The 27,099-nt window shown below is 40.6% G+C and overlaps 3 protein-coding genes across 3 annotated transcripts; 2 read left to right on the plus strand and 1 right to left on the minus strand.

Annotated features, from left to right (window-relative positions):
• The first annotated feature begins 25 nt into the window (after window positions 1-25).
• On the plus strand, window positions 26-2,030 carry ccdc59 (coiled-coil domain containing 59). Its single transcript, XM_080886775.1, has 4 exons — window positions 26-265; window positions 491-863; window positions 1,343-1,451; window positions 1,554-2,030. The coding sequence occupies exons 1-4, from the start codon at window positions 118-120 to the stop codon at window positions 1,716-1,718; spliced, it is 795 nt and encodes a 264-aa protein (XP_080742901.1). The 5' UTR covers window positions 26-117; the 3' UTR covers window positions 1,719-2,030.
• Window positions 2,031-2,279: 249 nt separating this feature from the next.
• cracr2ab (calcium release activated channel regulator 2Ab) lies at window positions 2,280-12,079 on the plus strand. The gene is made up of 18 exons (XM_080886069.1): window positions 2,280-2,406; window positions 3,068-3,441; window positions 4,430-4,541; window positions 5,156-5,345; window positions 5,473-5,619; window positions 7,044-7,134; window positions 7,683-7,778; window positions 8,055-8,242; window positions 8,345-8,416; window positions 8,703-8,751; window positions 8,838-8,920; window positions 9,151-9,802; window positions 9,892-10,024; window positions 10,484-10,565; window positions 11,301-11,415; window positions 11,600-11,701; window positions 11,783-11,859; window positions 11,954-12,079. Exons 2-18 carry the CDS (start codon window positions 3,286-3,288, stop codon window positions 12,039-12,041), a joined length of 2,433 nt encoding a protein of 810 aa, XP_080742195.1. The 5' UTR covers window positions 2,280-2,406; window positions 3,068-3,285; the 3' UTR covers window positions 12,042-12,079.
• A 1,076-nt stretch (window positions 12,080-13,155) lies between these two features.
• prmt8b (protein arginine methyltransferase 8b) lies at window positions 13,156-25,260 on the minus strand. The gene is made up of 10 exons (XM_080886070.1): window positions 25,008-25,260; window positions 24,164-24,388; window positions 22,854-23,009; window positions 22,169-22,232; window positions 20,945-21,087; window positions 20,515-20,602; window positions 18,202-18,317; window positions 16,497-16,647; window positions 13,885-14,006; window positions 13,156-13,281 (listed from the first exon to the last, which is right to left on the minus strand). Exons 1-10 carry the CDS (start codon window positions 25,074-25,076, stop codon window positions 13,198-13,200), a joined length of 1,218 nt encoding a protein of 405 aa, XP_080742196.1. The 5' UTR covers window positions 25,077-25,260; the 3' UTR covers window positions 13,156-13,197.
• Window positions 25,261-27,099: the final 1,839 nt, after the last annotated feature.

Raw genomic sequence — 27,099 nt, forward strand, 5'->3', positions numbered from 1 at the left:
TTATCAAGTCTTGTCTTGTTGACGTCATCACACAGCGTCTGTAACGAAACGGCATGCTAGCTGAAGTCGACGAGGAGGTTGTAAACATTTGAGTTTTCCCGAAGAGACTGAACACACATGGCACCAACAGATCAAAAAACGAAGAATGAGAAGTTTGCAGGGAAAGAGGGCGACTTGGCGAAAACAAAAAGTGGCGCGAAGGGTGTCAAAAAGAAAAGAAAATGGATCTCCGATCAGAAATTATTCAAAGGCAGCGTAAAAGAAGGTACAATAAGGCTGAACGTACACGTAAAAACGACACAGTCTCTATCTTTAAATAACATAGGAATTCATATTAAAATCAGAACTTAATCCGTGTTGGGTTAATTCAAACGACTGTCAACACAAGAGCATGAGCATAGTCTAGATAAGTAATGACACTGAATCTGATTTTTTTTTTTTTAAATGGTTTGATTTGCCTGTATTTAAAATCTCTGACTTAACTCTTCAGGTCAAGGATTTGCTTTCAACAGGAAGCAGAAAGTCAAACATGAATACAACAAACTGCTGCGAAAGGAGAAGAAGAAGAACCCAGGGTCCAAAAACCTGTACAAAGAAGAGTATCCAGAACACCTCAGGCATCTGTACGAGGCTGAGGCAGAGAAACTGAAGGAAGAAGCCTGGACAAACAGAGTGAACAGGAGTAAGCTGAGGATGAAAGGGCAGACGAAAGAGATGGGGGAAGGTGATGGAGAGGAAGAGGATGATGATGAGGCACAGCAGACCGAGGCAGCTGGTGAAGGAGAAGTTAGTGGGGGATCTGAGCTGAAAGAGTCAGTGTCCGGGAACCAAGCTGAGCCAACATCAGCTTCACAGAGCGAAAGGTGAGCAAGTCTGTGCAGACATACAGAACTGTGCCAAAATCATGAAGCAATCCTCATTACTTTATATTTAGCTTTCAAGGAGCATTGACTGCTTTTTTGATCACTTCCTTGCTTGTTCAGCCACTCAGCAATGACGTACGAATCACTGAAGCATAGAAAACACACCTTGTACAAAGGATGGAACAGTGTTGGGGCTACACTGAATCACTTTGTTGCTAGCAGTTTGTTGCAAAAACTAATTTGTTCTTTAGTTGAACCTAAAAAAAAAATGCCAAAGATAAAACAGTTTGATTCCCAAAGAGCTACTAACTGAAAACCTGGCATATCTCAGCATGGTATGCATTGTGTCCTATAAGGAAATGAGGGGTGGCTCACAACTTTTACACAACACTTAAAACAAGAGAGGGTGGAGAATGCATAGACAAAGTCAGCTTTTATAATGTTGGGTTTAAAAAAAAATGTTTGCTTGTTTCCACCAGTCTTCCAATGAGCAATCGCATGAGGAAAAAAATGGAGAGGAAAAACTCTTACCAGAAGACAAAAGAAGAATTTGAGAGGATCCAAGAGAAGCGGAGAAAGAAGAAAGAGGTAATGTGTTTGACTAAGTAAAAGAAAAATAAGATCACAGTCTTTCATTTTTTTTAATGAAAAAAGTTTTTAAACAACAGCCTGTGTGTTTGCTGTTTTTAGGAGTACTTGAAGAACAAGCAACAGAAAGAAGAGGCCATCCAGAAGTACAAACAGAAAAAGATGGAGACATTCCAGATCCTAAACAAGAAGACCAAGAAAGGACAGCCAAATCTAAACCTCCAAATGGAATATTTACTTCAGAAGATACAAGGAAGTGGGAAATGACTCCTCCTCAGAACTGAATGCCAGTAGAGGACTTTACTTAAAACCTCATAGGCTGAATCAAGGCTGCGATTTTCTGTGCAAAATCAAAGTGGAAACTTGTGGTTGTTTTGACCATAAATTACTTTGAGATATATATTGTGATTTCACAGTATTTTTTGCTCTGACCACTGAAAGTCATTGTACTGTCCAACCACAAGATGGCATCATAAGAAATGAAGTGAGGACAGAGCATGCTTTTATTTTTAAAAATAAATAAATATATAATTTCCAATAATGTGCTTTTATTTTGAAATAAACCATAAATACAACTTTCTTTTGGCCAATTTTCTGGTAGTCAACAAGTTTAGCTTTTATTTCCAAGTAAACCTCCAAAAACACAATAACACTCATCCCGCTGACAGCCTTCATTATGCTGCTGTCTTAATTACACACTACATAAACATGTTGCACACATGTAGCCTGCATAGAGTAAGCTCACTCTGCAGCCCCATCTCAGTGTGAGAGCAGCGGGTGGACCCAGGCTGAAAAGCCTCAGGCTGCCTCCTCATGACATCACATGGTTGCAGAATGACTTGCCTAACACTCGTCTGTGAGGCAAGACTTCCTAAACACAGTGCGGTCACAGCTCTGTTAATACTGAGAGTGGATACAAAAGGTTTCAGTTTGTTGTGCTCGTCATTTGTAGAAGGTAAGAGCTTTCCTTCCGTTTCTGACTTATTTAAAGAAAAAAGGGACAAATGCAAACCTGTGCAACTTGTAGATACAAAAGCTGAGGAAAGAAAGAATTCGCCAAGAGTTTTGTATATGCTGCAGAGGAAGGCCCAGAAATTTACTTACATTGTTTAAGTGTCTTTGTCTTTACAAAGTAGGTGGCAGTGCTGCTTAGTAGTATGTACTCACTTAGTTTGTAGCCAAGTTAAAATTTGCACTAATTAAACAGCCTTCAGGAAAAATCCAAATTCAAGACTTGACAATCCAACACCTGCCTCTGATATTTCACTTTCAGCAGTGTTTGCTGCAGATTTAGAATTCCTGACAGCATAAACTGCGCTCCAGCTCGGAGCAGTGCAAACAAGACAGCACCTCAAAACAAAGGCGCGAGGAAAACACATAGGGGGACACATTAATTCATCTGCTGCTTGCAGCAGTCTTGCAGGCATTGTGCCGTCATGTGTTCTGTATGGTGGAGTATTAAGATAATCCTTTACTGTGTATTTACATACCTTTGTCAGTGGCTTACTAGAAAAGGGAAATGCAGTTTAGCTGTAGTGCTCTGCTATTTGTGTAACCACTTTAGTTTTCTTAAACTTGCCTTCACGTAATTTTTTAATTCTTTGTCTGTCTTACAGGAACCTGCAACCAGGTTTAAGTCTGTCTGTAAGCCACCAAGTTATCAGTGATCTCATCATCTGGTGCTACTTCCTGCCTCTGTTGTCATGGTGACTCTAGGAGGCCCAGAGGACTGAATATAGGGCTAATGAAGAAAACTTCAAAGTACATGCAACCTACCACCCAACAGTGTCCATAAAATAATAAATATATAACGATAAAAGAGACACAGCCAAGCATGGAGGAGGAGGAGGACGGGGTGAATGGCTTTGGACGGAGCCCAGAGAGGAGGGGCTCTGACTGGGGTTGCATTGCCCTGCTGGACAAGACCAAGGAGTTCTTCCAGACCTGTGATGTGGAGGGAAAAGGCTTCATCACTCGCACTGATATGAGGGTTAGAGATGGAGGCTGTGTGTGTTTCTGTGGACTTTACACACTTCTGTAAAGTCTGCAGGCATTTGACAATTTCACATTATTAAGGCAGATATATATAAGACATTTTAAATGGTAGTTAATGAATCAAGGATTAATCATTCAGTGTATATACTGTCAGAAAGTAAGCCTTAACAAATCCATCTATTAATATCATTACTGTAAACATTTTCCACCAGTTAGGTTAATAATTGTGCCAGCCCAATATGAATATTTATTTCCTTTGAAAAACAGGGAGGGGTCAGTTTTTCCTCGACACTCTTACTCTTTCAGCGGTTTTTAAAAATCCGTGGAGGACCTGTGAGTGCATTAAGCCGCTGCTAAGAAGAACAACAGTTCAAAAGGACACACTTTTACCTGTGGAACAATTTAGTGTCCTGCGGGGCTTTAATAACAGTGAGCACCGAGCAGGGAACACTCAGTGTCACTTTTTCAGTTCATATTACCGTTGCTAAAGAACTCGGAGCACTCAAACAGCCTGAGAAGTGTCGGAGCAGCACGGCTGATGGAAATGTTTATGAATATAATGCCACTCTCTCAGCGCACAGGCTGCAGTGAAGAGCACAGGCAGGAACAATGCATGCAAGCCTCTTTTTAAAGGTCTGACCATTAGTGAGCTGTGCTCCCAGCTAATTAGGGCAGCTCTTGTGGGTTTGTGTTGAGGGTTTTTTTAATAAAACACTCTTACATTTAAAAAAAAAAAAAAAGTTAAAAATAAAAACCTCAGTGCAACTGTTAGGTCAGTGTAAGCTTCGTCTGAGCTGTGTCACTACAGAGGAAAATGTACTGTAGCAGATTCAAGGTGCGAACTTATCACGAGACATTTATTTATTGTGTCTTAAAAGTAACTTGCAGTGGTTTTACAGTGAGTGTGTTTCATTTTGAAGTGGAGTTCAGCTCACCACAGTGGTATTTTAAAGTCCTTTTTGTTTATGTGTTTCTCTTGGCAGAGGCTCCACAGAGAGCTGCCTCTGTCCGCAGAGGAGCTGGAAGACGTGTTTGACTCTCTGGATACAGACCACACGGGTTACCTCACACTGGAGGCATTCACCTCTGGATTCAGTAGGTTTTCTGCCATCAGAGGCTCTTTGCTTGGATCACACATATCACACTTGTTACTCCAAATAGATTTCTCTATGTCGAACCTGAAATAGAAGACATTACTATAGCATCAAGTTGAGTTCAAGTTGATTTTGAATACTTAAAGGTATCTTGTAGTTCTGCAAACACAAAAAAACAGAGCGGCTTTAAGTGCAAAATAGAATAATAAGGAATAGTTTGTAAAAATGCAGGCAGGGCTGATTTGTGACGAAAGTAAAAGGGGAAGTTTACTAAAGCAAAGACAGGAAGTAGAGCTGGAGTGTTAAGGTGTTCATCAGAAGTGACCAGATGTAGGCAGGATTAGAAACGACTACATCAGAGGGACAGCTCAGGTAGAGCGGTTTGGAGAGGCAAGGATAGGGTGGTAGGAGACTAGAGAAAGGATGAGAAGATAGAGCTGCCAGACAATAATGAAAAGTAGAAGACCACAGAGAAGATTTGTGGATTTAGTGATGTAGCGATCATTTGCCTAATGGGAGGCAGATAATGGGAGCAGCTAAGAGAAAAAGATGTGGGAAGTCATGAAAAGCTTTTGAATTTATCTTTCAAGTTTAAAAGCTGTGGGTGTGTTTCAGGTCAGTTCTTGCATGGTCGAAGGATCTCTGTGACTGATGACCAAAATCAGGCCCCTGGCCCAGTCTTCAGGGCTAAGGAAGCCCTTTATCAGAGCCAATGGGAAGCCAAGCTGTCAGGAGTTGAGGATGAGGAGGAGAGGCACTTCTGCATGCTGCTGGAAAGCCTGGGAGCCAGTAATGTATTTGAAGAGTGAGTTTAATCACAACAAAACCTTATGTGCATTATTGTTTTTTGTCATGATCCATTCTTGACAAACCTGTGAGCTAAGTTGAGTTTTGTCTCTCCCTCTTTATCCCCTTCTCCTCTCTTTCTCCAGTCCAGACGAGGTGCGCAGCCTTTGGATCCAGCTCAGACGTGATGAGCCTCACCTCTTGTCCAATTTTGAGGAATTTCTGGCCAGGGTCACCCACCAAATCAAGGAAGCTCATCAGGAAAAGAAGGAGATGGAGAGCGCCCTCCAGAGGTAGTTAGACAGAAAACACATACACAAGGGGCAAGGGAAAAGGGGCTTTTCATGGTGTTCTACCCATTCACAAGGTTTTTAGTGACTATGAGTGTGGACGAAATATTGGACATGAGGCTTAATATAGGGAAGGAATGAGAAAGAAATACAGCATTGTGCAACAGTCTCGAGCCACCCCTAATTTCTTTATATAAAAACAGGTTGGCTGTTTCCTGTTTGGATTGCTCATATGAATGTGTGTGTGTGTTTACAGTGTGCTTGGGATCACTGTCATATTGAGAAATTTAGCTCTTGCCAACCAGATACTATCCATATGATGTTGATGGTGGATCAAATTCTGTACTTTTCTGAGTCCATAATTCAGTCAGACTCTCACTTCTGTTTGTACCTCTGTCTGACTTCCTCAGAAGAGGATTTGAACCAGAAATTTCAAATCTGGATTCATCACTTCATAAGACATACATAAGCCTTTCCTCCCTGTTTCCTTTCCTTAAGAATGTCTTCTTGACAGGCACTCTTCCACTGCGATCATTTCTGACAAGGCTTCTGTGAAGAGTACATGGCTCAAACGAAGGGCCAGATGCATCTTTCAGACGTTGTGCGATGTCTTTATTGAATTTTTTCCCCTGTGTCTTAAGGACATGACTTTAAGATACTATTCATCTTCTTTTGTCCTCCACTTGTCCTCATATTTTAACGACACTGCATACCATCTCAAGAGGTGCCAGGTTTTTGGCAAGACTATAAGTAAGGAAATGCATATGCTATATATATATATGTTTTATTTATTTACTTTGTTTTAACCAACACTTTACGGACCAAAAACCACAGTAAAGCCAATATGCTTCTTATGCATTAGCCCCTAAATAATCAGTGGCATAAGGGTGGGATTGTGTTTACATTGTGGACGCCAGCCAGAGCCTGGTGCATGGGATTTACCTGTAATTCTCTATAGAACAACGTCTTTATCCATTGTCAAATGACCACTAATCTAGATCCACACTCTGACTGCCTTCTAGTGGTGTGCAAACACATTAATGATATGATTGAGTGAACACAGAGCAAAGGGGTTGTTTTTTTTTGTACTGTATATTAATGTATTTACTCCCCTGATATGCAGAATGACATACTTGATGATTATAGTCTTTTGTCTTTGTAAATGCAACATGAGCATCAGTGGGATGTAGGCTTACTCATGGTACTGCGTGGCACCATGTTACAGCTTGTTATTCTTCTAAACTTAACTAATTGGCTGCTGGGGTCTTAACGATCATTACAGGGATTGTACTTACCAGTAGTCTGAAAATGTGTTTGCATGTCAAGTGCTCACAGTGTAGACAGCAATGTTGTTCTGTTTTTAGATATTACATGTACCACCTTGTGTCTTTCATCGATAAATCGTTTACCTTAACGTGTCATTTCAGGAAGGCAGCAACACATGACAGTGAGATCCGGTATTTATATGAAGAGATGGAGGCACAGATCAAAAATGAGAAAGAACGGCTGCTGCTAAAGGTAAAAGAGCTCAGACATGAAGAAAATCTGACAATGAAGCATCTCCTTGGCAACCGAAGAAGTAAAAAAGATTCAGAAATACAAAGCAAGATGTTTAAAGACATGTATGCTGGACTGCACTGTACAGAAGTGCACTCTATGACACAAGATGACCAACTTCAAATTTAAATAACTTTCTGTGTGCTCATTTTAATTCTGAATTCAACACAGCTGGGATAGGCTCCAGCACCTCCGCGACCCTGAAAAGGATAAGCGGAAGCAAATGGATGGAACACAAGGAAAAAGGAAAAAAAAGCAGTTCCTTATGGAAGCTGATAGTCTTCCACACTCAACCACTAGACAGTTATTTCAGTAAAGTGGAAGACCACTTTCTGCATTATCATAAATCCTGGGTCTTTCAAAGAGAGAGAACAAGCAGTAGTAATGATGTAAGCGTAGTTTTGCTTAAGGATTATATCATATTGACAGCAGTGTTTTTACCTTTCGAGTTAATTTTGTGCACTTTCTTTTAACCGCTAGTTGAACCTTTTCTTCTTCTGGTCCTGCAGGACTCTGAGCGGCTTCAGTTGCGCAGCCAGGACCTGGAGCACCAGCTTCTTACGAAGGAGAGAGATTTGGAGCAGCTTTTCCAGAAGCAGAAACGGGTAAGTTAATATGGACGAAGCATCCCAAAGAAATTCTGCGGTCATGTTTAATAAGAAACATCCACCATTGTAACAGCATGACAAAAAAAAAAATTAAGCTCTCTGTAAAAACATTTGTTATGTGTAACTATTGAATAGTGGGCATGTGGCATTACATCTGTCGTGTAGAGAGGATTTACACCAAACCTCACTGTTTTGTTCCCTGTGCAGATATCCCCTAAGTACACTTACCCAGCATTAGTGTATTATAACTCCTGTGAATATCTCCCTGTTTAGTTAGAGCACCAGTGCTCTGAGCTGAGCAGTGAGAAGCAGGAGAGCCACGTAGAGAACGTCAAACTGAAAATGACCAACAATGAGTTGTCCAGAGCGCTGGAGAGCACCAGCCAGGAGCTGGTGCTGGCCCAGGAACAGCTGGCTATGCTGCAGGAACAGGCCTCCCGGCTACAATGGGAGAAAGAAATGTGCGTATAAGCATTGTTTGTATTAACTGTGTTTCCCTGCAGTGTGCAAACAGATGCCATAGAGTAGCTATTTAAAAGCAAGTTTCTTCTGTCTTGTTTCAGGGAAATGTACCGAGTAACTGAAGGACTGCAGAGGGAAAAGCAAAGTCTAATGAAGCAGCTTGACCTCCTCAGGTATAATGAGAACACCCAGCACTTTTCAAACTTGGGTAATAGTCCATGAGTTTTTGATGAGCCTGTATGCACACTTTTGAGCCTGTGTGGACTGGAGACAATCCAAAAGTTGTACAATCATTCATGCCAATGTTGAGTGGATATAAGTTTCTGACCACAACTATTGTTTTACTCATTTTGGCTCCTGGTTTAGTCCTAACTGGCCAAACCCTATGAATCAAACTCCAAGGTTCAAGGATTTGCAAAGCACAAAACACTCTTTAACATCCCTTCTTTAACTTCCCAGAGAGATGAACAAGCATTTAAAGGATGAGCGAGACTTGTGCTGTGGTGTAGTAAGTAAATAGTATTTTATGTAACTGCATTAACTCGATTACAGCACTAGAATAGCTGAGTAATGCACCTTCTTTTTGTAAACAAGCCTCGAACCTCACTCAGAAAGAAGCAGAAGCAGAGAGCGGGCCTCGGCAATATATTTGATGACAGCAGCCAGCCGGCAAAAAGGTGATTCATTCATCATTCAAGTACTCTTTTTAACAGAATTCATCCCTGTCAGATTGCTTCCTATGCAACAAATGACAAATGTGATGTAAAAATCATGCATCAAAGGAGGAAAAACAGAGGATGTCTGATTCCTTATACTCACAAAAAATAGCCAAATTATCAAGTAGAAATATTAGAAAACTCAAGTGAATTGATCCAGTAAATCCTCTGTTTCTCCTCTGTCCCCAAAGAGCCTCACTGTTGGTGGATGGGTCCTACCTATCTCTGGAGGCCTTGCCTATAGAGCACCTTCAAATCGTTTTTGTTGCTTCCTCCTCCTGTAGTGAAGATGACACCACCACTGCCACCCCTGCTCCCTCCACCACAGCTGCTAGCAGCCCTGTGTGCCAACAAAGGCCTTCAGCGAATAGGAACTCTGGCTTAGCCAACGGTCACATCAGCCCCGTTCTGCCTAAAGTGCACGACGTGAAGACAAAGGCCAAAAGGCTGTCCACCAAAATGGCCACCAGCAAGAGGGTGTTAGGGAGAAGCAGAGACAAATCAAAGAAAGTCGAAATTGATAAGAAGGTGGCAGAAGAGGAGGAGGTGTTAGATGCCCCGCCGGACGGGTGGCCCCTCCGCAGAGTCATCTCCATAGAAGAGGACCACCTGCCCCACCTGCTCCAAGGAGGACCTCAGCCCTTACTGCACCAGCTCAGCGAGGAGGAAGACGAGAGGGATGAGGAGGAAGAAGACGACAGAAGGAGCGACCTCAGTGCTTCCCCACGTTACATCTCAGTGTCAAAAGAAGCTCCTCCTGCAAGGAAATCCTACTTTACTCAATCGAAGAAGACCCCACCTGTATCTCCAAGAGGACAGCCTGTGGGAAAGGAAACCTCACAGGTGTGTTTACGGCTCCCCACTTTTATATATGCTTTTAGATAAGTTACTGGAGAGGTAATGAAACTGTCTTTCTAATTGCTCGCCTACAGAAGGCGAAAGAACTGTTTGCCCCAGACCGCCTGTTTAAAGTGGTCCTGGTTGGAAATTCCAGCGTTGGGAAAACATCCCTGCTGCGCTCCTTCTGTGAGGGCCGTTTCCACCCTTCCACAACTGCTACTGTGGGTGAGAAGAAAGGCAGTCATATTTTATTGATGTTTCAGGGCCCGTTTTAAACAGATCTGAAGGGCATGTGTGCGAGTGTGGCTGTGGATGCCTTTCCTGAATACTGGGGGGCGATTTAGCATCACATGAAAGGGCTTGTGAAGTCACACTGCCTGTCTAAGAGCCCTGGCACTCATTGTACTACAGATTATGTCACTTTGGATGAATTTTCTTTATCCTCGCTTTCATCTTTTCCAATCCTCCTTTTATGCCTTGTTGTCACCACCTTTCTCACCCCTTTTTCTGCTGGAATGAAGCACAGGCACTTTGATCCCCCTACTGGCCATTTATATCATTGCTTCTTCGTAGTGAAAACGAGAAGTAAAATCAAACCTAAATTAAATGTGAGAAGTGTGTCCTTATATTATGTTCGATTATGTATTATATGTTATTATATGTTGTTGTTGTTTTTTAAATCAGGTATTGACTACAGTGTGAAGACATTAACATTGGACAATATGCAGGTAGCCATGCAGCTTTGGGACACTGCAGGCCAAGAGAGGTGAGTGACCACTTCCTTCAGCATATTTCAGTTAACTGGTTGGATATAAACCACTAATATCTTGCAACTTTAAGCTTACCAATAAAATGCTAATCAAGAATATCGTATCCAAAGTCTGAATATATAGTCAGTTTATTGCAACCTTCCTCCAATCTTAGGTTTAATCTGAGAGAAATTGTGAGCTTTTTTTAAACAAATTATGACTTTACATTCTCAAAACAAAATTTCCACACTTGCAAATTTCCTTTAATTATGCTTTTACCCTGCCACTGTATTACTTTATTTTATGTTAAAAAATTTTTTATAGAATTGATCTAATATGCCCTCTTAATAAACACAATTCCTCTTGCAATACTTTATTTTACATGAATGGAAGTGTATACAGTATATACAGTTTGGTTAATAAGTTTCGGAAGACTGAAAATTAGAGATACTGTATAAAAATGTTTTTATTTCACTTAATGCATTACTTTTGTCAAAACCTTTGAATTAAATCCAATACTATGGACTTCTTGAGTGTTTCAAATCCTCCGTAGAAGTGAACAGAAACAAAATTACAAAAAAAATGTGTCGTATTTCCAACACTTCTTCTTCTTTTCTTGAATAGTCACTATAAAACAATAACCATGTAGTATTATTGTATCAGTATTGAGGTGGATGTACATAATGTATTCTTATACTCACATTTGAAAAATGGGCCACTGTGCTGACATTCAAATCCTGCTACTGACACAGGTACCGCAGCATAACCAAGCAGTTCTTTCGCAAGGCAGATGGTGTGGTGGTGATGTATGATGTTACAGTGGAGGAGAGCTTCAAGGCTGTGTGGCCCTGGCTCACCAATGTTCAGGTTGGACCTTTGACCCATTCAGTCCTGTGCAAGTCTTGTTTTGCTGCATGCATGGTTCAGTTCGTCCAATTTTGGAATTCACATTCTTAAAAGCTGGGGTTATTGCTCATAACGTTTATGCAGTTCACATCTTTGGCAAATCCTGAAATGGGAAGCTCTGGAACACTGTTCTTTATTTTCTTAGGAAGCAGCAGGAGAAGGGATCCCTATTCTCTTGCTAGGTAACAAAATGGACATGGACGAAGACAGGGAGGTGTCATTTAAAGAAGCTGAGCAACTTGCTTATGTAAATCTAATGCATTTTTGTGCAAGTATTGCCTGTTCTAGGACAACAGTGGGTCTGAATTTGTGTGCACACCCTTTTCAGGAAAACAAGGTGATGTTCTTTGAGGTCAGTGCCTACACGGGAAAGAATGTGACAGAGTCCCTGACTCACCTGGCCAGGTAAGATCAAAACAATCTGATACACAGTGCACTGGGGCTGCATTGTGATTCGCAGCAGATGTCAAGCCTTTTTTCCCCCTCTTTGTTTACTCAGAGTGTTAATGGAGCAGGAGGACAGGGTGAGAGATACAACAGTCATACTCAGCACTCAGCCTGTGAAGAAGAAAGCCTGCTGCAAGTGAAGACTCAAGCTAACGCAAAGAAAACCTAAAACCATAGGAAAAAAATTTTTGTACTGCTATACTCAGTTTATTGAGAGGCAGATCTTTTTTTTTTCTGTGGAGATTAAAATGTTTGAAGACAAAACTGAAAAGAGTAATGGACTTTAAAACCAGGAAGGCAGTAAATGCTTACATCAATATGCGGTAGAAGTCCGTATAGTCTGTGTGAACAAACTGCTGTCAAACTTTAATGAAAGGAGCTCCTCTACAGTAAAACAAAAAGTTGTGCCATTACCTGTAAATGCCAAATCAAAATTGTCTCTTTGTAGTATTTAGAATATTCCTTATTGCAATTAAATAAAATCCTTTTACCTAAGAGGAAAATCAGAAGTATACTGTAGCCTTTTCATAACAGAATCTTTGCTTCAAGTTTGAAATGAAAGCGGGATAAATTATTTGATTCTTTGACATTTTATTCATCACCACATTCTTTTTTTTTTTCATATTCTTTGATCATCCGATCTCTAAACAAAGTGGTACATGGCATAATTGCATCATGTTTGTTACTGTTCTGAGGCATTCTTCTCTTTTTTCTGGCACCAAAGTTCTCAGTAATTAAAGAAATAAATTCCATTTCACATCTTTCTGAAATTAAAAAATGAAAAAGGATTCACATGCAGATACTTGCTAAAATAAAGCAATGAATTACTGTACTCTCTATACAATTATACAATATGTAATAAATGTTACTAAAGGTAAAACAGTTAATGACTGTGCTATAATCCTCTTAACATCACACAAGTTAATCGTTTTCCATTCATTGTAATAATAATAATAATAATAATAATAATAATAATAATAATAATAAATAAATAAATGATTTTCATTTCATACATCAATCAAAATAATTCTCAGAAACAGACCAAAAAATCAAGTAGGATGATACATTCAATGAGGTGCCCGAGTCAATCAAGTTGGTACACATGATGGCACTATTGCTGATAGATACGTGCCTATTGTGATGACATCACCTAGATGCTGGCTTGATGGCATCCTATCAGATGCGCCCAGATGCCCTCCCTGGCAAACTGGAATGCTTGTTGGAGAGCCTGTGCCCTCCCCCTCGCTGACCAGAGGGGCTGAGGCTAGGTCTGCGGCACGGCTTGGTCTGTTGTTCTTAACGCATTTTGTAGTCGTGGGAAATGGCGGCCTCGCATAGCTGTCCTTTAAAATCTAGCTCAAGGGTGAACTCCAGGTCACGCTGCAACAAACATTACCAAAAGTGAATTGAAGTAATCAGTTACAAAGAATTACACACAACCAAAAAGGCGAAGGACAAGCAGCACTGTAAGAAATATTTCCTTAATTAAAAAGAAAAGAGATTCTCTATTAATTAACAGCATGCACACAGCAAATAAACAGGACATTTTCTATTATTAACAATAACTACAGGGAACATAGGACATACCATTATTTGAATATTTTCTGTTATTTAATGGTGTGTGGTCAGGATACAGAAGAAGCAGCTACTTTTCAGCAGCTCCTTTGCCACAAGGGGTCACCGTAGTGGGTAGCTCTTCCTGACGCAGCCCCAAAGGGGATTTTGTGGCTCAGGCTGGAATTAAACCAGCTACTTTTTGCTTGCTAAGCAAATATGCGCTATTAGAGGCAGTCTACAGTAAAACAGGATGTTAAAAATATGGCATTTTTTACTAATTGAAGGTTTATCTATAGTAAAAAGAGGACTTTTTCCACTATTTGTATCCATATCTTTATTATATTTCTAAGTATGTTGCTGCTGTTGTAATTTAGGTAAATTCCCTTTTTAAGTCTAGAGAATTGTCTTGAAAATTTTTAGTCTTACCACATTCTTCTCGTTGGGCCTGACAGCAAGACTGCCAAAGATCTCCTCTCCCTTCTTGACAGTTAGGTAGTCCTCTAAATAAAACACAGTCTGTTTCCAGTGTGTGCTTGGGGCATCTGGAGCTAAAGATAGGATGTGATGGAGGGCAAGGGAAAAGGCAGGGAAGTGAAAATGAAAGATGGTGGAGATGATAAAGAGAGAGGAGGAGAGAATTTGAAATTAGGTTAAAGAGGAATGGTGGTGAGGAAAGAGGAAAGAGGAGTAAAGAGGAGTAGGGGAAATAAAAAGATTTACAGAATAGTCTTGACAGGCACTAGACTGCCTTCGGCATGTTAGCATAGAAGAAGTATAACAGCAAAGTGCCTGAAATTCTCTCATCCAATGGGAAAAATACAGAGGCAGATAGAAGAGATCTCCTTCGGTGATGCTCAGCCTCAGGGCCAACAGACAGCCAAAAAATAGAACCTCCTCTACGTGATATTATGTAAGCACCGGATGCGTGAATGTATTAACATAAGCTTGCATAACATATTTCACTATAATAGGTGTCCTCAACAGCATGATGACGCGCTCGGTGATTCTGCTGGTTCAAACACTGGTCACGTAACACCAGCAGAGTGTAGCCAAGAGCTAAGGTGCAGAAATGGAGCGCCATCCATTTAATATCCACTGATTCACTGCTCAAACTACTCAAGTGGCTGCGGGGCGAGCCAGGATGTGAATCTGCTTAACGGTGCAAGCAAATCTTCATGTATCCTTGGCTACAGTTTTATACATTTTATAAACTTTTGTGGTGTAAAATAACTGAATAATCTAGGAGAAATAATATTTATATCAGGTTTTGAAATCTGTGAATCGCTGAACACCTCAGTTCAGTTCTGAAACACACTTGCTGTGACAAATAAAACTGATCACAAGTGAAAAAGAAATGTCACTCATTGGTGTTTCAGTTAAATAACAAGTGGATTTGGAGAATATGTGTTTTAAGGCATAAGTTTCAGAAAAGATTGTGAATTGTTTTATCATTGAAAGTGAACTACAGGAGTTGTCCACTCTTTTCATAAACCTTTCTGTTGCATCGCATTGGGTACATTGCAATAGAGTCCTGATAGACAATCCTGGGAAGTAATTGTCCTTGTCTGCTATGCAGCATAACACAACCTCACTATATAAGCACCACATGGAGAAAGTAATATCAAAAATGTATAGTACAGTACTGTGGAAATGGCTTGAATCACCCCTCAATTCTGTATATTTTCCTTCAATGATGGGAAATGGGTGCAGCAGTTTGTTGAAACGAGTTTTATTCAGGAATAGTTCTCCAGGCTTCTTGAAGGACATTCAGAATTCTTCCATGGATGTTGGCTGTCTTTTGATCTTTTCCTTGTTGGGATGATCCAGAGATTCAGGCTCTGGCCAAACCCTGATTGATAGTTCGATTCATGACTGATAGTTCCATGTGTGTTTTTCTGTGTTTGGGATCATTGTCATGCTGATAAATCAAACTGTTACCAATCTCTTTCCACATTATATTGCACGGTGGCACAAACCTAACTGCACTTTTCTGTGTTTGTTATTGAATCGATTTTGACAAGATCCCCAACACACCTCCACAACAAATTCATCTCCAAACCATGAGAGAGCCTCCCCTGTGTTTTACAGATGGCTGTAGTGACTCTTTCCTAAACACCTTGGTTCATATTGATGATTTAAACAAATCCAAAATGTAAGTTTTGGATTGATCACTCCATAACACCTGCTGCCACTTATTTTCTGTTCAGTTCTCGTGTAATTTGGCATGCCTCAGCCTTTCATTCCTGTTTTCCTGCTTTAAAAATGGCTTCTTTGCAGGCACCCTTCCTTTCTCATGAGACTTTACTGAGCCGTAGATGGATCAGCCAAAGTACCAGATGCATCTTTTCTGGAGTTTTTTCTATTTTTTAAAAGACATGCATTTCAGACACTGTTCATCTGCTGTAGATAATTTTGTCATTTCTTTTGTCCTCCACCCGTTCAGTGTCCTCAATTTTGTTAATTAGACTACCCAGCATGCTCAGAAATGTCAAGGTTTTTAACAATAGATCTTAGGAATCACCTTGTTGGTCCAGAAATAGCATTTTAGGGCTGTTAAACTGTGGTGTCTTTGGAATTTTTGATAGATTCAGCTAAAGAATTGGAACAAATTATGTATTTTTATAATGAATTGCTAGTCGCAGAGTTCCAAAAGATAAAATTACAATTCGTTTTTTTCTACGTTATCTGTTATGTGTGGAAATAAAACTGATTCATCCCTTGAACTAGGTGCCTTTTTTTAACGCTTGAATGATTCATAGGTCAGTGTTAAGTGGCTTACCAAATAAGAAATATTCCTCTTCCTTAAAATAAGTGAAAAAGCAGCCAATATCTAATGAAAAACCCTGGAAGATTATCAGAAAGCTGGGAGAACGACCAGTTAAACCAGTTTAACATTTTGAAGTCTGGTTACCAGGGTTGATCAAGACTTTTACACACACTGTACCAAAATATGTGACACAATTTTTTTTTCTATTTGATTGACCCAGAGGTTTAAATCTCAACTCTTTAAAATAAAAAAGGCTCCTGTTTAGCCTCACCAGTGGAGAAACCAGTCTTCTTGTGACATTTGGTGAATTCAATGGTGAAATAGGTGACCAGAGCATGGACGTAATCATTGCGCTGAATCTGCAGACAGAAGGCTGAGGTGAAGGACAGGTCCTCTGGCTTCACAGTGTAGATGTCCACTTCCTGAAAATAAAATTGCCAGTAGCTGATGTTATATATGTCAGGGCAAATGAGCTTGAAATCCATAACCATGCTATTTCAGAATAGAGCCACTGTACAATCACAGGCTTGCAACTTGCCACCACCATTTGCGATCTCTCACATACACATGCGGCACATGTATGTCAATGCTTCTTGATTATTCACCATGATTACTGTGCATGTGCAAGAATATGTGTGTGTGTGAAAGCCCACAGGTTGAATCACGGCTGGCAAATGAAGCCTGCTCGCACTACACATGCTGTGTGGGTGTCCTCCCTCATGTCTACAAGGGAGGGAGGTTTTGTGTGTGTGAGTATATGTGTGTGTTTTATATCAAACTGCCTTACTGAGGTAGCCACAGATCTAAGTACTTTGTCACCTGCTAGGCATCATACTGGGTTCAAAATAGAGGAGCAGGTGCATATCTGCTTTGCATGTAGATGATGCTGTATTTAGGAGGATGGAGGGGGATTTTTATTTTAAATTGCAACCTGTTCATCTTGCCCAGCCTATTGGGCTTTGGAGCACTCGGCCATGTGGCGTCACCATGACAGATTGTGATTTAACACCTCTGTCCTTTCCAATGATACCAGGCCAGTATCGTATACAGCAAATTGTAGGAGGAGAGAAAAAAATTCCCGGGAGCGACTTTGTAATTTTAGCAGGCGAGGAATGACTGGCAGTTTGAATTAAGAAGCGGTGAAGTGGCTGGCAGGGGTGGGTTGGGGTGAAGATGCCCTGAATACATACATGTAAAAAAGATACCTGCAGTGAGAATAAAATTTCAGACAGGCATGTCAGTGGCTAAGCTCCTCCATCCTAACACATGAATCACCTTTTCTTAACACAAAAGCAAGACCATCGCTTATCACACTGATGGAGAGCCCATTTCATTCCCACTGGTGACTCAATGCCTGCTCTTGTGTGACATTTCACCATCGCACAGAGGGAGACACTGAGTGAGACCTCCCTATTCACTCAGACTACTGAGGCCTGACATTGTTTAAAATCAGAGAATGGGACACAAGATGAAAGGAACGGTGGAGTGATTAGAAAAGTGAAAGTGAGAAACGAGACTATAAAATGATGTGAGACAGAGATAATGAAAAAAGGGGCAATGAAGACATAAAATGCTCGGAATAGAAAGAAACATGATATATGGAGAGAAAAGGGACAGTGAAATAGAGAAAAGGTAAAGGTAGAGGGGACAAACAAAAAGGCTATCACCTCTGTGAATGCTCTCATCCTCTGTTCATTTGCGAGATGAAAGACAAGCTTCTGTTGTATCTTCAAGCATGAAAACAGAGCTGCAGCCTATTACAGCCAGCCAGAAATCTCTATTATGTACTAGAAAATAGACTCAATAGATGGGGAATGTTCACAGTGACAGAGGATCACAGCTGTCTGACTTTTTCTGGGAATTCATGTACCCAGGAGATAGAGAAAAACAAAAGTGTTTGGATATGTGCCACAAACAGGTATGAAATCATACTGTAGACAAAACGCGTTCACAAACTGGTACAAATGCAGACTAACCTTCAGAAGGCAGGCGTTCGTCACCACTTGCTTGGGATCTACCACATCTACCAGAGGCTCTTTGATGGCCACATTGCGAATGCAACTCATGTCGAACCCATATACGTTTTCCCACCCTGTACATACAAAAAGCAAACCAGATACCCATGTGAATGACCATGCACACAATATGTGTTTTCTGGATTTTTTTTTCTCCTTCAGTTTTCAGGCACAAGCAAAGCTCTGTTCTCCCTGTTCCTGCTAAGCTGTCAGCACAAAAAAGGTAGCAGAGAAAATAAAACAGAGCGCTTGACTCTGCCAGGAAGAACAGTCCCGCTGTCTTTCTGTCTATCCAGGCCGTATGTGGAGAAAGACAAGCCGTCCCGAAAATATACTCTGGCCTCCTCCTCTACCTCCTCCAGAATGTCTGGCATCCTTGTTTTATTATAATTTGGGCTGAAAACACACCAAAAAACACATTCACTCCCCCACTCACTCAGTCCCTTCACTCCACCTTGCTTTGTCAGGAGGCCAAACACTAAGTCTGTATCATGAGATGGTGAGTGTGCCACCAACGCAAAAAAAACTAAAAATAAGAGTGTGAGGGTTTGGGGTAAAGTGAGTTCTTTTGGGATTTATGTGAAAGAATGTACCTTTATGTATGTTTAGATGTAATAAAGCACAGGAGGCCACCTGTGCAGTGAAAGGGAACTCAGTAGGCGTTATTGACCCAGATTCAAAGCCGATGTACGTACAGGTTTGAATGGCACCTTTAATACTGGATCACAATGTTAAGCTCAGCCCTCCAGCTGTGTTAGCTATTTGAACACATGCCGTGAGTTTGGAGCAGAGAAAGCAGTTCAGGATAAAAAGTAACACGCTGGTTTAAATGCTTTTGAACCTCTTGCTGCACAACAGGTTTCAATGCTAGATTAAACTACTTCCACTTAAATTAAAAATTATTTGCATTCACCCAATTTTTAATCTTATGGTCTTTATGGCTATAACCCAATAAATACCCTGTACATTTTAGCCACTTTTGCAGAAGGTACTGCTTTTTACTGTGGCATGTTTTGGGTTTTTTCCCCCTTGCAGTCACTAATCAGCATTTAAGAAAAATCTATGGCTTGTCACTGTCACATAAAGTACTGTTTGGTTTTATAACCTACAGCTTCACTGTTTTGGTTCAGTCTTAGAAGTAGCTAGCTCTTTTCAGATGTTTTCAGTTTGGGACTGAAAACATCTGAGGCATTTGAGGCAAGCAGGAAAAGCTCAGTAGGTAGAGTGGTGGCCCCATGATCGGTAGGTTGGGGGTTCGAATCCACTGAACGACTACCCTGAGGTACCCCTGAGCAAAGTACCGTCCCTACACACTGCTCCCCGGGTGCCCAATGGCTGCCCACTGCTTCACTGAGTGAATGGGATAAATGCAGAGAGAAATTTCCCCACAGGGATCAATAAAGTATACATTATTATTATTACATTATAAACAAGTTGCTCTACTAGTGAGGAGAGTGGAACCCAGTATTTTAATTTAGCAACTGATGAAGTCTAAAGCTGGTCAAAGAAACTGACTTTCATTTGCAGTCATGTAAAAAAAAAAAAAAAAAACTTCCACAGGACTATGCACTTTAGCAGCTTGTAAAACCACCTTTAACAGCAATTTCTACGTGACTTTATCAGTCTCTCACATTGTTGTAGAGGAATTCTGGCCCACTCTTATTTACAGTGTTGCTTCAGTTCTTTGAGGTTTGTGGGCATTTGTTTATCCACAACTCTTAAGGTCTCAACGCAGCATTTCAATCAGACTCAGGTTTGTGCTTTAACTGGGGCATTGCAACAGCAGTATTGTTTTGTTTTCCATTTTTAGCCATTCTGTTGTACCTTTGATGCTTTGCTTGGGATCATTGTCTTGCTGCATGACTCCTTATCAGACCATATATAAAGTAGACAGAAAGGCATGAAGTGGGAAAAGAAAGGGCCTCGGGTCTGACCCAAACCTAGGCTGCTACCTTTCACCCTCACAGAGGCTTTCTCCCAGCAAAGTAAACACTTGTTCAATCTTTTGTACTGCCACAAACATTAACATGCTAACTCACACCTGTAGAGTCTGAAATGTAACTTTTGGACTTTTTGTAATCTGGTTTTACTGACTACTTAAATCAGTTCGGAATACAAACCAAATTTAAACAAACATTCATATGCACTTTATCTACTACTCATCCACAGGAACCATCACGCTGTGACGCAACAGTGGGCATTAGTTAAACACAGCTGAGAGGAAGCCCGAAAGAATTTAAATGAAACTGCAACAAATGTATCGTAACTACTCACAATGTATCTTAAAGTCCTTGTACTGCCGGTCTTCAATGGCTACCACGTAGAGCGCTGCTCTGTCAGGGAACATCAGGCCTCCAGGTTTCTGAATACAAGAAGAAAACAAAAGTCAGGTATCCAGTGAACACACACACAAAGGCCATCAATCACTCATACTGTTCACACACCTGGCATGTAATAAAAGATCACATGTGCTGAGTTCAAAGCCTGCTGACAGCCATTGAGGTTAGCAACCTGATCATTCATGTATGACCTCAGCATCTGGCGAGCAGACACATGCAAGCGAGCGTACAGTAAATTCTCCACTTCAACGCTGTGTGCTGTGTCTATGTGTCAAATAGCCTTATTTGTCCAGCCAGCCACTCACAGACACACACGCACATAAAGCCCTGCTCAACTCCCCAAACCTCCCGCAGCACCATCTTACCAGCCACTTGTCCCTGGCAAAGATGACCGTGTTGAGCATGGATTCGTAGAAAAGGCAGTAGCCCATCCACTCTGAGATTATAATGTCCACCTTCTCCACGGGCAGCTCCACCTCCTCCACCTTGCCCTTGAAGATGGTAATGACTGCAGTGTGCATAGCCACAAAACAGCAGGCAGTAAATTACTTCACAGCTTCTTCATCAGATTAGAGCAAATGACTTTATTCTCAAATGACAATGTTTGTATGCCTTGGGATTGCTGTAAATTAGTCCAACTTAATTATTGTTGTCATCTGGCGCCTGATTTTTTTTTTGGTGCATGCATTTTATTTGTCTCATTTCCCCATTCTGACATCTTTGACCTCCAGAGGAAGAAGACACCACCAATTTAAAGAGGTGTTACACGGCAGGGAGTTTTGTATTACCAATTGACCTATGATGTGCAGTATATATCATTAATTTCATTACTAAATATAAGGAAAAATAATTTTAAAAATGTATACATTTTCTCAGGGCAGGTGTTCATTCATTCAGTGAATTTAAGCCATCTGTGTTCCACAACATTAATGAATGCAGTGCACAGATGCTTTCCTTCTAAAGTAGCATAAAGGGGCAGTTACTGAATTTATGCCAAGGTTTTGTAAATTGAGCTAGTCACAAAATTTCATTTATCAAATATTCAGAAATTACAGGAAAATTCAGCAATTCAATACTCTGCCCCTAATAACACAATTGGAGGTTAAATTACCTTTTTCTAATGACTGATAGTCAGTTCTACATCTACTTTTGGAATATTTATAGTTATTAATGCATAAACGGAAGTCCTGACATTATAACTTTACCACTAGTCTATGTTCAGGGGATCAAAAGCCAAGTACCTGAAATGTAAATATAAAAGATTAAATTAAAACCAGCCTAATGTCAAATATGTAGGTTATGAAACCAAGCATCTGTTTCCCATCCTCCCTCTGTGAAGTTCAGGGTGGCATTTTACAATGGTAATAAGCCCCACTGAGGGGATTCTGATTGATGGCAAAGATTACTGTTATTTGACGAGCTGCCATTTAACCATCAGGACTGTGACTAATATTGTCAAGTGTGACGGTAATGATGGAAATATACAGATTTTACACGCTACTTCTCAACCAGATATGTTTGCATCGTTCTGTCTTCAGATAGGTGGATGTGGGATTATGGCAGTAATGAGAAACAATACTTCTTCTTACCATTGTGCAGGTGATTCGACTTGATAATCTTCTCTGAATATTCAGATATACTTGAGCATTCAATCTGCAGGATCACAGAAAAATAACATCCAGTTAAAAGGTCGAGACATGGAGTTATTGGTCTATCTTTAAATTAAAAACAAACAAACACTTTTTTGATCAATTTATCAATAATTAGAAAATATTTCATGGGTTTTAGTGTGAGTAAACACACACAAAAAATTAATCAAATCCATCTAAAAACACTAAGGGGCTTTTTGCATCTTCAAGTGCAAATAACAGTGTCTATGGATGCAGCTGCTGTTCTTCCAGATAAGTCATCTCAGATCTGGTGCCAAATGAAAACTCATGATTAAACCTTCCTATTCATGGGTATACTACAGCCTATAAATCATACATAACTGTGGGTTACAACACCAACCTGTCACTTACAGCTGTTCTCTAAGGGGAGCCAGGTGTCTCTTATTGCCTCTGTCTAACAGAGTTTGCCTGACAAGCTCTTAAGATACATTTTTAAAAAGCCAGGATACTTTTTTAAAATAAATGTATTTGATATGGAGGAGTCAGAAGTCAAATATGTGTAGACTGCAACTATTTCTCTCATAAAGATTTAAACAACAGCAGTGAATGTTTGATTGCAGTGAAGCATTTGTTTGTGGTCAGATAGTTCATCTATTTGTCTCACCCCGTACACATGTTTGGCACCGGCGTTGGCAGCAAACATTGAGAGGATTCCAGTGCCGCTACCGACATCCAGGACTATTTTATCTTTGAACACGTGCTTGTTGTGGTACATGGCATTCCTGTAGGTCAGTGTCCGCACCTCATCTTTCAGCATCTCCTGCAGTGATAATAAGAGTAAGAGTCCATGTTACCTGATGATTTTTCCAGTACCGGCACGCATACAAAGGACCAAAAACTCAACTACCAAAGAGCAGTGTGATTCATAAAAATCCTCAAAGGAATACATATTACACATTATGTTACATAATGGATCTACATTGTGGCAAGTGTGGGCAGTTTTGAGAATACATTGATTTTTTTTCCATGAGTAATGATATGGAAAAGGCAGTATTTAGGCCAAAAGCGTTAGTGACAGTGGCAGAGCTTCTTGAAATAGACAGGAGTACAACACAAAGCCTTTGGGGACTGCCTGATACCCTTCTCCCTGAGCCCATTCACATATCCCACTTTCCTTCTTTTTCACTTTGCACTGCTTTAATCAGGACACACTGGTTGACTGCAAGCAGACAAAAAGCTGACCTATATGCTAAATGCAGACACTGTTTAAGAGGTCTATATGTTCCTAAACTTTTCCACCATCTCTTTGTCACATACCAAGGTCATTAGTTGGGCTGTGGCCTTGGCACTTTACTTCAGATAGTTTTAAAAGACAAACAAACACTTTTTACTACTGGAGTGCTGAATATGGATTTTTACCATGCATATAATGTTTTTAGTGGTGCTTGGTAATAGAAAAGCCTTGTGTTTTGTCAGTTGTCAGCTACTGAAATCACTTTTAATACTTAAAGTTTGGTTCATGCTGGGAGTTTATTATTCGATAAATTTAATAATTTCAAAAATGTTGCAGATGCTTTTGTTTAAATCTCAAACTCCTTTTAAGGGCAGATTCTGAGAGTTCTGTTTTTATTTGTCTCCATTTTGTTGCTTTTAGTCGTTCGTTAGGCTTTCCCTTGGCATCTGTTACCTTAAGTGGATCTACTGAACTGAAGGTTTGATTTCTGTATGCACAAGGTTCACAGTTATTGAAAATACAGCATAAGAATATGCATCAAAATCAAAATAAAAGCCCAATTGTCCTTGTATATTATAGTGTTAAATCGGTTTAGGTTATTTTTTGACATATCCTACTAGTGTAAAGCCAGCCAAGCATGGTTGAAATTCCTTGGCAAAGATAGAAAGAGTCAAGGGGGTGCCTTTTTTTAAAAATTCTAATCATACCAAGCTGCTGTTTTTCCAGCCCTGTCTGCATACCTCATGGATGCCAAAGTGAGCATAAGAGTCAAAGTAGTAGTCCCGTGATGTCATTTCCTCGGGGCTGATGAACTTGGCAATCTTGCCTCGACCAGGACAGGTGGCCAGTGCTGCTACATGAGGCGTATGGGGAACGCAGGGCACATGGTGGGTAGTAGGCACTGGTTTAGGCAGTGGGGAGGGCTGAGCAGACTGAGAAATGGGGGACATTACAGGCTGCTGCCTCTGTTAAGGACATACAAGAAAAGAAAAAAAAGGGAGAGTTTGTAGCATCATTTAGACATCACAGTCAAGTTAATGGTTTAAAACGAAATTATGGGAATACATAGGTTACAGGTTAATAACGGTCTTCTAGAGAGATCATTCAATTCAAACCAAGAATAAACTCTGAAATGTTTTTTAATTGTATTGTAAAGCCATTTCCATAACACATATGAGACAGCGGTGATACACTGTGCACTCATGGAGGAGCCGGCAAGAGATGCAGGTTCCGCTTCAGCACCAAGGACAGCGGACATTATCACGTTCAGCAGCCCATGTCCGTGCATCAGTAATGAACCACTTAATCAAAATGCAAATATTCCATATGCATCGTCTATTTTAACTGCATTTCCATGCGTCTTTTGAGTCTAGAGCTGTCCTGACATCTGCAGGACATGCACTTTACTTAGCTTACAAGCCATCAGTGCAAAATCTATTCTTAAACTCGTCTCCATAATTATCGCTGAAAAATACAGAGATATGCATAATATCTACACCAAATGTGTTGACACGATCAAAAAATACCAGACGGAGAGTTCACCGGTCCCGCTAAATGCGGTGCAGGACACCACAAGGTCCCTACCTCTGAGCTGTCCGCCTCCGCCATCTTCCGCCGTAGCAGCAAACAACGCGACGAATGCCTCAGTCCCATGAGAGCTGACGAGATTTAGGCTACAACTCTTTTAAGTGTTCGGGGGCTCTGAAATCCTAATAGAAGCATGGGAAAAATAACAGAGAGCCACAGAATATGACTGGAACACACGGAAAAGTGAGGGTCATTCTAAGAATGTATCACAATTTCTTACAAATTAGGCTAAACCCACTCCCGGTGGAAAGTTGTGAATATGAATTTGAGCGAGGTGAAACGTTCGGATATCCATACTATAAATGCGATACAGGTTGTTTTTAGTGGGAGGACTCAGGGAGGCAGAGCAGTCTATTGGCTGGAGAGATGGTGTTGCGAGTAGAAGGTTGTAGGTTTGATACCAGCACTAGTCGGTCCTTCCGTTAAAACCCTCGTGCGCCGCTTCAGCGTAACCCGCTCGCTCATTTTTACATCTCCGGTAAAAGCAGGCTATCAGAGAAGACGCGAAATGTGCCGCACCACCACCAAGAAAGACATTCAGTCGCGTATTACAAAAGCAGTTCCACAAAAATGCTTCTCATCAGCCACTTCATCTCTTGGAAACAGCTCTCATCACAGGGACTCCGACACCAAAAGTCGCATCTTTTTGTGTTAAAGCCCTTTTAGTTGTAACGCCGAAGGCTTTCTCCGCAGAGAAAGTTTAAAAAGGGGAGTTCAAACTGCTTAGTGTGCACCCGCCTGCCCGTTAAACTGGGACCCCGCTGACGACATGAAACGAGTGGTGACAAAAATACAACTGTCACCAAAAAGAATAGCTTAATCTCTGCCTTCTCAAAGCTAGATTCCTTCTCACACCAGACTTTCCCACAGTTAAAGGACCCAGGCAACCGGCAAGATTCTTAGTGGCTCGCTTATATAACACAGGTGTTTGAGTTGGAGAAGAAAAAAACAACAACTGCAATACAAACGTGGTATGCTAATTCTGACCATGAGGCTGTTTAATGTTGAGAGAGGTGTAGGCTACCTATAGGTCCCTTAATGATATCTGAATTGTAAATCGATTAAAGGTGTGCAGCTTCCGATTAGTAGCAGTAAATAGTTTTTAATTACTTGGCACAAAGCCTATCAGAATCATGTTATAGTTACATTGTTACTTGAAAGTTGATTCCGTTTATAATTTCATGGTAATTTGTGGAAAGCTGAAAATGATTTTGACGATATCTTTTTTCAGTGTTACAACCAAAACGTACAAAAAAAGCTATTTGACCCGATTCATGACTGAGTAGTCTACCACAGACAACGCATGGAAACAGTCATGTATTCGTTGTGATATGAAAATCAGTCAGAGCAGGTCCATTCAAACAATACACATATACATTAATTTCTGAGCACATTTTTTCATACGTTATTCGATCATTTCCGTTTTGGAATCTTTATTTTAAGTGTTAGAATATATCCATCCATCCGTTTTATGTTGTTGGGGGACAGCAGCCTCAGCAAACCATTCCCCTCCTCCTGGACTCACCGAGGCGTTCCTATAGGCCAGACAAGAGATGTAATCTAGCCTCCCGGTAGGACATCCCCGGTAAAGCTCGCACAGGAGGCACCCAGGGGCCCAGCTCACACACCATAGTTAAAATATTTAAATTTCAACTAAATTTGTAGTAATGATCGGATTTCCTCACTTATCTACACCACACTCCTTGTCCTTGATTTCTTATCATTTCTTATCGTTCCTCTGTCCCTTAATAGAAACCACATATATAGAAACTATCCTCCCTTTCAGTTGTCTTTTGCACTTCCATATCGGAAAGTAGTTACTGTAGGTTATTTTCTGCTTATGTGTTAATGTAATTAATTAACTTATTTATCCTTAAGTAAGGTAATGACTTAAGTTCTAATGCTTTTTGTCTCTTGAGTTAGCTGTCAATGTGGGATTTTTTCCCCCTTTTGTTCAGTTAAAGCTGCCTTTCATTCTTCAACACAGCTTAAACTCTAATAGGTAAGCTTTCTTGTAATTTCTTAGTTCTGCAGGCTTCTTGAAACACATCCGAGACTCTTCTTTGGATGCTGGCTGCCTTTTGTTTTG

The sequence above is a fragment of the Rhamphochromis sp. 'chilingali' genome (assembly GCF_963969265.1).
Source record: "Rhamphochromis sp. 'chilingali' genome assembly, chromosome: 7".
NCBI classification, from domain to species: Eukaryota; Metazoa; Chordata; class Actinopteri; order Cichliformes; family Cichlidae; genus Rhamphochromis; species Rhamphochromis sp. 'chilingali'.